Source organism: Microchirus variegatus (assembly GCF_963457635.1).
Source record: "Microchirus variegatus genome assembly, chromosome: 15".
Classification (NCBI taxonomy): Eukaryota; Metazoa; Chordata; class Actinopteri; order Pleuronectiformes; family Soleidae; genus Microchirus; species Microchirus variegatus.
The window spans coordinates 13,848,457-13,859,199 of NC_139816.1; the positions used below are offsets into that span (position 1 = coordinate 13,848,457).

General features: G+C 42.5%; 1 protein-coding gene across 1 annotated transcript; it reads right to left on the reverse strand.

Annotated features, from left to right (window-relative positions):
• Positions 1-1,733: 1,733 nt before the first annotated feature.
• arxa (aristaless related homeobox a) lies at positions 1,734-9,231 on the reverse strand. The gene is made up of 5 exons (XM_083901406.1): positions 8,990-9,231; positions 8,117-8,702; positions 6,980-7,025; positions 4,324-4,655; positions 1,734-3,560 (listed from the first exon to the last, which is right to left on the reverse strand). Exons 1-5 carry the CDS (start codon positions 9,177-9,179, stop codon positions 3,284-3,286), a joined length of 1,431 nt encoding a protein of 476 aa, XP_083757532.1. The 5' UTR covers positions 9,180-9,231; the 3' UTR covers positions 1,734-3,283.
• Positions 9,232-10,743: the final 1,512 nt, after the last annotated feature.

Genomic DNA, 10,743 nt, shown 5'->3' on the forward strand with positions numbered 1-10,743 from the left:
TAACGTTATATTCACAACGGATGTACACTTTTCTTCGTCTAGTGAGAGTAGTGGAAGGTGTCGAGAGTCAAGTGCTGCCAACTAGTGGCCGGAGGCTTAAATACATCCAAAAGTACTGACGATAAGAATACACCACTTCAAAGAATCAGTATCATGCCGTGAAATATTGTATCAACCTAGTTTGATGTTCTTGTAGTTAAAAAGTGACCAAAATGAAAACAAATCGAAAGGTGATCCTTTTAGATATTTCAATGCAGAAACGTTACATATCAGATCTTTAATTTTGTCCAAACTGGTTTGGGGAGGAAATGTGCAAATGCGTCATTATTGGGACCTTGTTTTGGTCCTTTTTCAATTCCAATACATCAACATTCATTGTGGTGATAATTCGTGACCTGCACAAGTGCAGCCCTGTCGTGATTTTGAACACGTGTGACTCTCTCTGTCCTCCGCTACACCATTTCAATTTTCTCGCCTTTTTGCGCTGCAATGGAGGTTTAAGCTCTGCGCCCAGCAGGTCATCCGCCTCCCGGCGTCCCCCCTGATATTAGGGACAAATTGGTTTGCCATTCATTAGTTATATTCAAAATAAGATTAAAACTCCCCGGGCCCCAGACAATCTCATCAAAACTCTATACAGGAAAGGAGGGGAGAAAAAAAAACTATACAATAAACATACAGACACGCTCCACTGAGCTTCAGCAAAAGAATGAGTTTTTTTTAAAAGAACATTCTGGATGGTGGTCTGTGTCCGCAGTGGAGAAAATTGCTTTTTATCTTCTTTTTCCTCCCTCCTTTTTGCAGCTTTGTGGCTTCATATGTGTGCGTTGAGGATACATCCACGTAGAGTGGTATGTCTCTCCCTGATCGGATCTAATTCCTCCTTGTTTGGAGTAAATTGAATGATTAACAGGTGTAAAACCTGTGGATCTGTGTGTGTGTGTATTTTGTTTCCACGAAGATGCGGACGATAAAAGGAGGGGACTACATTAATCCTTGGGGTAATTTCACGCGATTTGGTCTGGCACCATGGAAGGGTCAAACGGAGGAGAATGCGCATTGATTGCTGTAATGCTCCTGCGTCAGTGGTGAGATCCTAGTGGAAGGGGAATTAACTGTGTGAGTGTGTGTGTGTGGGTGTGTCATTTGATGAAGTGGTTTGTTACTTCATTAATAACAAAGGGGGACCCGCTTACATCGACACGGCATTACAGATGTTAAGACTAATTTAGCGCCTTTTAAATGGGTTTAAGGGAAGTTTTGCGCCTCCTCCTCCGCAGCAGCAGCAGCAGCAGATAAAGTGGACGATCTTAATTGAAAACCCCTCTCCTTTTGTGGCGCGTTTCACAAGTTTTTTGGGTAGGAGGGGGGGGGGATTAAGCTCATGAATATATGCTCCGTATTTTGTCAACTCTGAAGAGGATATAGACGCACGCAGCGCACTGGATTACATGCCTTTAATAGGTTTTCCCGCATTGAGAGCGCCTGCATCGCTGCAAGAAGGCAAATTATCCTTGTAATCTGCTCTGCAGGTTTCCTGCACATCAGGCGATCTGTTAGTGGAGTTGCATGAGTATATAAGCAAACTTTTTAAATCTTAAGTTTTGCAAAACACACCAACAACAAACAAAAAAACCCAAAACAATTTCTTCATAACACTTTTTATTAATAGTTCTATAATATTCTATTTCACATTATTTTTTTAAATTTTTTCCTGGTTTACACAGGCCTATGTCAGTCCTAAAGGAATTTGGAAAATAATAATAATAAAAGATAACTCCTTTTACCAGTGTTATTTATTGAAATTAGCATTAATAAACCAGGAAATTTACAATCACTTAATAAGAAAAAGAAAAAAAAACATCCTTCACTCAGTTCCTCTGGGGAAGAAAAAAAAAAGAGTAGAATTTCGACATAAATAATAATAGTCTAAGAACCTAATATTTCATAAACACAGGTAAAATTCTACACGGGGGCGACATTCATGAAACACTACACCGAGTGCAAATTATCAAAACACTGCCTCCCTCAAATATACATGACCTTGTTTTGAAAATTTCTTGTGGTTGTATTTTTTTCTTTTTTTTACCCCCCTGTTGTTGTTTTTTTCTTACACAATATATACATTTTTCTCTCACACAGTCACATCAGAGACACGTCTCAGGTCTCCACTTTGCTGACATGTCCCAGATATATATATATATATATATATAATGCTGAGTGTTACTGTTGGACAGGTGAGCATAGCAGAGAGGAGTCAGGTTTGTAGAGAAGGCTATGGAAGGTCTGTGGACAAGTTTCCTTTGGCTCTGGGCAGGAGGGGGGGTCGGTCGGTCGGTCGGTCGGTCGGTCGGTAGGGTTGGGGGGCAGACAGACAGACAGACGTACAGCCAGACCTCCTCCAACTCACCTTTTATTATAGACGCAGACTGGCTCAGTCCACGTCCATGCATACAGATAAAGCAAGTGTTAATGTCAAGCACTCGAGCTGCAGTGCACCATTTAAAGTGGCACAGGAATCCTTTCTTAAAGTCTTGGGTTTCCCTGTGTGTGTGTGTGATCTCACTAATATGTTGTTGTTTTTCCCAGATAACATTTCTGTTTTTGGCCTGATGCTCAATTGAAGGTAAGCAACTATTATGTATTATTTAACATATATAACATATTTTGAAGTACTATGAGTTAAAACGATGCATTGATGTGTGACCTGTGTTATTGCTTTGCTTTCAAATTGGGTTTGAATTGCATTTACTGTCAATGAAATCCATCTGCTGCAAGACTTATTATGTTAAAGTTTGACTGGTTTTATGAATTGTATGGCGTGGCATCAAACAGAAACCGAGAAATCAATACATGTTCTCCTGTTCATGTACTGGTGAAGTGTATTCTGTGTGAATGCAGCTCAGAAAGAAAGACATGTAATGTATATTAATACAGCCTAGGAGAAACGGAACATTTTTGCTTGAAATTATATTGAGTATAATTAAATTTCTGCGATAATCTAAAAGTATAGGACAATGGGACAATAGCAGTATTTACTATACACAGCCACACAAACACACACTCTCTCAGCCAGTGCTCTTTTGAATTTGGTCGTGCTATTTTGTTGGGGGACATATGAGGTAACAGGGGATGGTTGGACACAAGGGGGACATCATCCTCCAGAGGTATGAATGGGTTTTTTCAGAAAGGGGTTGGGGGGATAGGATAGGGTGTCATGGAATGGGACATTAGCCCGGGGATAGTGTTGGGGGGGGGGTTTCAAGAGTTGGGGGTCAAGTGTTCAGCACACCTCCTTCCCTGTGGCTCCGTTGGGCAGGATGTTCAGCTGGGTGAGCTGAGCCGAGTGTTCCTTGGCCTTGAGGCGCAGCGCGGCGATGCTGGAGGCCCTGCGGTCCGCTGCGGCCAAGGAGGGGGAGGACGACACCGACGACGCCGAGGAAGGGTCGGGGAGGACGACGGGCCCCGCGTGGGAGGGGTTCTCCACGGGAGGAGTGGGCTGGCGGAGGAGAGCTGCGGCGGTGGAAGCACTGGTCAGGGGACCCATACTGGAGAAAAGCCTGCAAGAAGACGGAAATGTAAGTAAACGATGACAAAAAACATTCACTATTCATGATTAAATGTTCAAGATCCTGCCTCTGTCTTATTAGTTTTAGCAGTAAAAGGCCATTATGTTAACCCTGTCCCTCAAAATTTGGTTCCTCAGCTTTAAAATGAACCATAAATTACTGAGTAACACCAAATTAGGTTAGTTCAAATACACTTAGGTTGTGTGAAAATTGTGTCCAAATGTTTTTTTTAAGTGTGTCAACATTCTAGATGTACGTCTTCAATCGCACGCTGACTTCCCTGATGTAAAGGGAGAGTCTGGGGTTAATAATGCTCTCCTAATGGAGAAGGGGAAAGCAAACGAAGGAGGTAATTGTGGCATATGGAGTGTGAGCTGTGCCACCTCGCAGCTCGTCTCACACATTTAGATCATTTATTAGGACGTGTGACAGAGTGATTACACACCCCAGCTGAATAGTTAACAGTATAGCATATTTATAATCAGACAGTGAGATAAACAGTAGTCTAATGTGGTGTGGCTGAGGATTAGCATCGGTTATTATAGTGGCATGATGTGTTGGGAGTATATTTTAAGCTCGGGTTCCTGCTGTGCATTGTTCTGTACCATGTGCCTGACGACAAAATTGTAGTCATTTGGCTGGAAAATACAGGGATAAATGTGAAGTCCTGCAAGCACAAAGATTGCTGCGCCGCTGATGTAAATAACTGTAAAGCATAGGCATCAGATCCAAGGGAGGTGCATGTGTGTGTTACCTGCCAAAGGTGGGTCCGATGAAGGCAGGGTGGCGAAACATGGCGGCCGTGCCCAGGAACGTGCCCAGGCCGAGTGGGGTGGCCAGAGGTGGGGCGGAGCCGTTGTGTGGTGGCGGGGCCAGGCCTGGGAACGCGGCGGCCGCGGCTGCAGCAGCCGTCCAGGCCGACTCCAGAGCCGGGTGAGGATGAGGAGGAAAGTGTCCTCCCTCCAGGTAGTGGCTGAGAGGGTGACCTGCTGTCAGGGGGCCGGGGAAGGGCAGACCTGACGGGTGGGCCTGCACCCCGGCCTTCTCACGCTTCCTCCACTTGGCTCTGCGGTTCTGAAACCACACCTGAGGGCAAAGACAGATGATGCAGAATTTAATAAGAGGGCAGTGTTTTTTACCAAGTTTACCAAGCAAGGCAAATAATACAACTTTCATTGTGCAGCATCACCTTTATATGCAGTAGTTTAAGTCACAAACAACACTCTGGTGTTGTGTTAAATTCAACTATCTTGGTATTTAAAGCAAGTTTTGTGTTTCTTTAACACTAAAACAGTTCTATTCAACTCTACACTGAGAGAGAGAATGGTTAACTCAGTTGGCAACACATGAAGATGTAATGCCATGTAATGCAATGAAGAATTAAGTTCAGTCAGTGTAAAGGTAAAGGTAGCAGTTTATATGTAGATAACTTGCTATTTTTCTTTTTTTTTTTAGTTTGAATAAACTCAAACCAACTGAAGTGATTTTATTTATAAGTTGACTTAACATTTTCCAGAGTGATATCAGTTCTATTTTGTGTGTTACACTTTCAAATTTACTCTGTAGATGGGCATTTTGTTTGTCTTTTTACACATTTGTATTTATTTATATATACAAAAAGCTTCAGATTGGTGGAAAATTTATGAATTTTTCATTTTGTAATTTAAAATACTACACATATGACTCTTTTAATGCAACAATTTGTCACCTTATTATTATTATTATTTTTCCACTATTATTATTATTATTACATTGCATTACATTAATATTGTGATAATTTTATCAGTATAAGGTGTGTGCACATGCAAACACACACACAGTCACTATTTTTGCCTCCTATTTGGTTTTCTGGTCACAGTTTTTTATCAAACATTTATAATCTGATATTTTATTGCAATACCTTTAATTAGTATTATTATTATTATTGCTTAGTGGTGATTATAGAGGATCCTTGAGAATCTCATGGTCTCAGACTGAGTGAACGTGCACTCACACACTCATGTCGAATGTTGTGTCACTGCACATTCTAAGAGCTGTGCAGTTCAGGTGGTGGCCAACAGGCGGAAAGTCAGCGATAATTACTTGTAAGGTAAACCCCGCCGTTCACGGTCCCTTAAATCTACTTTCCGTCTAATTAAGCCTCTCTCTCTCTCTCTCTCTCTCCATCCCTCCCTCCCTCCTTCCTTCATTCCCTCCATCCGTAGACACGGGGCCTCGGGGTGTGTGTGGAGACACACACACACAGAGAGAGAGAGGTAATTAAGAGCGCTGTTTAACAAAAGATCCCGAAAATTACCGCTGAACTGGCTCCAATAACAATTAATGCGCTTTAAATTAAATTCTCAAGGGATGTTGCAGCACAAGTGACTTCCATCAGAGGGGAGTATTTAACTTTCCCACGCATCCACTGCGGTGCCCAGTTTGCTCTGCAGACGCACGGGGGGCATCTCACAATGAGCAGAATGTCAACAGTGAAGGAGAGTGATTTGAACGAGGCAAGCTTGAGCGACAGACACACACACACACACACACACACACACACACACACACACACACACACACACACACACACACACACACACACACATGCACATTATTCCCAGAGGGCTGTTTAGCATTACACAGCCGCAGGGGAATTTATGAGTTTTTATCACCTCCTGATGGCGCCCGTTAAGTGATTTGTTCACCTACTGCCCCTAAAGAGACATCTGTTGTTTTACCGTCGGGCCATAACCTCCCGGAGCTTTTTTTTTTTTTTTTTTTTTCTCCACCGTGTTTGGATTGTCTCTGTGGTTATGAGCCCGGGCTTTGGACATGCAAGCCACGCTTTTAAGTGAAGAAGAGGAGAGATGGAGGGAGAGGAGGGAGAGAGGGAGGGAGGGAGAGGGAGCAAACACCTTTAATGGTCTCTCATTCGCTCCCAAGTGCAAAGCATCGGATCAATGCAGGTCTATTGCAATCACATAATGGGAAATCAAATAGCATTATCCCTCCCCTCTGTCTCCCCCCTCCCTCCCTTCCTCCATCTCTTCTCACACACACACATCCTTCCACTCTCTCCCCCTCACACACACACACACACACACACACTGCACTATATCCAGTGTTTGCTCGTGCACTAAGTGAGCGTTTTATGAATCGCCAGCGTCGCCTTAATCGCCACTAAAACGTCCCTAATAACATTCAATAACAGGAAAGCGCCTTCCATTTAACACGTTCTCACCCGCAATAAATTACCGCCACAAATTGATGAGCCTCAATCAGTGACGCATGTCACCGGTGATTATGTATCTGGGGACACTTTTATTTATTTATTTTATTTTATTATATATATATATATAAAAGGAGGGGTGTGAACCTTTTTTTTTTTTAATTTGGAGATAAAAAAATAAAATAAAGAGGACACTTACTTGGACGCGGGCCTCGGTGAGATCCAGGCGCATCGCGAGCTCTTCTCTGCAAAGAATAACAAAAAAAAGAAGAAAAAGGTTACAGGGGCAACGTTTGCAAGCAAAGTAGAATTGCTGTTTTGTTCCCTCCTATTGTTCACTGTCAACAGACCATAATAGGCTTCATTTTTTTTATTTCATTTTTTTTTTTATCCCCCCCCCTCTCTCTCTCTCTCCTCACTGGAAGACGCCATGACCATATTCTATTTTCCCTGTCACGCGTGAGTAGAAATAGGCCCTATAGTGATTGTGAGATTTTTTTATTTTTTCTCTCTCTCTGAGCCCGGGCCTGTCACTGTAACAACATAATGGTTGGAAAATAATGACGTCTAAACTAGCCTGCCACAAAGCAATTGACGCCGCCTTCAGCTGCTGAGATTGGGCTGCGGGTGCAAATTAGAGCTGCGAGGCGTTTTTTTTAAAGACATAAATCGATTGGAAAATATGAATAATCCCAGAATGTATAGTTCTTGTGTGTGAGGGCAAAAAAAACACAAATATTAATATTAATATTTTTTTACATTTACAGCATATATAATAGTGTGTGTTTAAATATATACACCTGCCCTTGAGCTTGAAATTAGACCCTTTTTCTTCTATTTTCTTCCCCAAACTCTCCTTGTGTCTTCAGTATCAGGTCCAGCGGCCAAAAAAAAAAAATCCCTTCATTATTCGTCCTTTAACAATAACTCGTCGCTCTTGTGTGCGGATGCAGGTGTAAACAAAACGTCCCTATTGTGTGCACATGTACGAGGCACGGGTTTGGTGCTGATGAGGTGTCCTGTTGCACACGTGTGGAATTACTGTGGAGTGTTTGTGTGTAACAAATAACAAAAAAATTCGATACATGGAATTATTTGAAAGATGATAAATGTCTGTTTTTAAATTCAAATGCATTATAATAATTATTAATTTGATAAGCAGATAAATATTAAATCAGATATTAGTACTGAGGTTTTATTTTTATTTGGGTGTAAATTTTAATTATAGGCCTATAATTGTTATTTTATTTTTTAAATATAAACGCATTCGTTTGAGTAATAATAATATTTTTTTTAATATATATAATAATAATACACATAATATTAGTTTCCTTACCTGGTGAAGACGTCAGGGTAGTGCGTCTTCTGGAAAGCCCTCTCCAATTCCTCCAGCTGGTAACTGGTGAACGTAGTCCTGTATCTTCTCTGCTTCCGTTTCAGCATCCCTTCCTCCGAGTCACTGCCGGCCGAAAGACACACGCTGTCCTCCCCGTCCCTCACGTCCCCATCCCCGGCGTTCAAGCTCTCCCTCTCCTCGTCCTTCGGGGACAGCGCCGTCGCGTCCGTGCAGCTCTCCTCCTCCTTCCCGGCGTCCTCCTCGAACTTCAGCGGGCCGAGCTCCACCAGCCCCAGGCTGCCGTCCTCGGAGCTCTCCTCGGGGCTCTGGTCTCCTTCTCCCCCCCGGCTCAGAGACGCATTCTCCCGGTACGACTTGCTGCGGCTGATGCTCACCTGCGGCGCCTGGCTGATTTTGAGGCTCTCGCTGGTTTGCTCCTGCAGGAGGAGCCGCTGCTGCTGCTCTCGGTGCGTGTCCAGCTTCCCTGCGTGATCGTGGAGGTATTTACCACCGGGTCCGTAGAGCCGGCGGAGCTTTGGTGGCAGGTGGATGTCAGCGCTGAGGGACAGCGGCTCTTTCGTGAGTCCTGCAGTGAAACAAGTAGGTCAAGATTTTTTTTTTACATAAATAAATAAAAAAATAAACATAATCAATCCTGTAAATTTCCCTCTAACTTTACAACTTAAAAGTGAGGCCTATTTGTGACACCAAAGATCGTCTCTGACACATGCTGCTGACTTTTCTGGAAACCCCAAAAAACAAAAAAGCGTTTAAGAAGAGTTTAACCCAACAACACACTTTAAAGAGTTAAAATGCACATTTTTATCACGTTTAGTTTCTTTCTCCCCCCTTTTTCCCCTTCACGGTTCTTACCGTCAGCCGCTTTGTCGAGCTCTTCTCTGCCGGGCAGACCCGTCAAACTTTGCGCTCCTATCAGCCTGACCTTGCAGGGACTGCGGCGGCCCAGAATGCTCTCTATGCAGTAAGAGGAGAGCAGCGTCGGGGATTTGTTGCTCTTCCTCTCGCCCCGGTCGTGGAGATCTTCCTCAAACTGGCCGCTCATGTCGACGCTTTGGTTCGTTTGGTTCGTCTGGTGCCGCCTGTCACTCTCTCCCTCTCTCGTTCTCTCTCTCTCTCTCTCTTTTCTCCTTTGCTCTCAGGCCAGTGCGCGTGAACGTGTGTGTGTGTGTGGTTTGAACCACCTCCCTCCTCTCCTCTCGCTCCCTCTCTTCTCTCCTTCTGTCTCCTCTGTCACTCTCTCTCAGCTGATGACAGACAGCGGTTATGGCTGCTCTCTCTCTGTCTGTGCAGACTGGAGGCTGCTGCTGCTGCTGTTGCTGCTGCTGATTGGCTCGCGAGTGCAGGGAGAGACACAGCACGAGGCTGCTTTATATATTTCACATTAAGGTTAATTTGAGGGAAAGGCGTCAAAACCCGACATGGATTTTTTTTTCTCCCACTTCCTTGTTGCTTCTTGGAATGAACTAAAAAAGTTGCAGAAGCAAAATCACCAGCTTTCATTTTATCCTAATATTTTATATGATATATGTTACATTAAAGTTGTTATTGAAGAGCTAATCAGTGGAATTATTTCATAATCCAATTTTTTTTTTGCAGAGGTGGCATAAAATAACCAACATTTTAAAAAATAATTAAATTTAGCTGCTATTGTTTAGTACATTTTAATGTCGATTTTATTATATTACTGTATTATTGTTAATACACAGCAGTACTACCTAATAATTGTTCATGTTAATTTATGACACAACGTTAAATAAACTATATTTTATTTTATTTTATTTAACATTAATAAATAGTTGTTATTATTACACCATATTTCCACAATTTTATATATTATTATTGTACAGTGTAAATAAACAGAATTGTGACTATTTAATTATTAAAAAGTATTATTCTTTATTTTATTATTTCAGTAAGAACTGGTTTGAATCCTTTATATACATAATAATAATCTGGCGCGGAGTTTTTGTTCAGCCTGGAAGTGCAGAGCACCTGGGGAATCCATGTCAGACTGAATCAAACAGACGAAATATGATGATAAAATAAAACACCGTTTTAAGATGCAGTGTTTTAAAACGTGTTGTGTTTTGACTGTGCAACATTAACATGATTAATATGAGCGTGTCTGTCTGTCTCCTGCTCTTCTCTCTCCCTCTGCTGGAGTCTGACGATAGACTTTTTTTTTAAAAAAAAGAAAGAAGTGCGGGTGGCGCCGCAGTGATGCTGAGACGCCGCACGGGGAGCCGGGGTGGCGCGCACGCACGCAGGGACTCCGCAGTGGAGAGATGGAGAGATGGATCGAGAATGTAATTTTAAATGAAAGTCTATTTAACCCGCTGTGAATGGCATGACCCCCATCCTCGCCTCAGAGCCCATCACTGTTAAAAGGATCATTTTCAGAATTCAATCCAAAAACTTCAGCAAGCTGCAATTTACTCTCTCCATCTGCCTCTCTCTCTCTCTCTCTCTCTCTCTCTCTTTCTCTCCTTTTCTTCCGCTCAGGCCACAGCATCGAAGAAGCAAAAAGAAAAATAACAATAAAATATATGTCCAGAAAATTGCACGAGTTATTTTATTTTTTTTAACTTTTCTTTTGTGCGTTTAAA

Excerpts from the sequence above, each read along its gene's own strand:
- arxa (XM_083901406.1), bottom strand. The coding sequence starts at position 9,179 with ATGAGCGGCCAGTTTGAGGAAGATCTCCACGACCGGGGCGAGAGGAAG. Across the intron at positions 8,703-8,989 it reads GCTCGACAAAGCGGCTGACG|GACTCACGAAAGAGCCGCTG; the intron begins GTAAGAACCGTG and ends GTTTCACTGCAG. Across the intron at positions 7,026-8,116 it reads TACCCTGACGTCTTCACCAG|AGAAGAGCTCGCGATGCGCC; the intron begins GTAAGGAAACTA and ends TATTCTTTGCAG.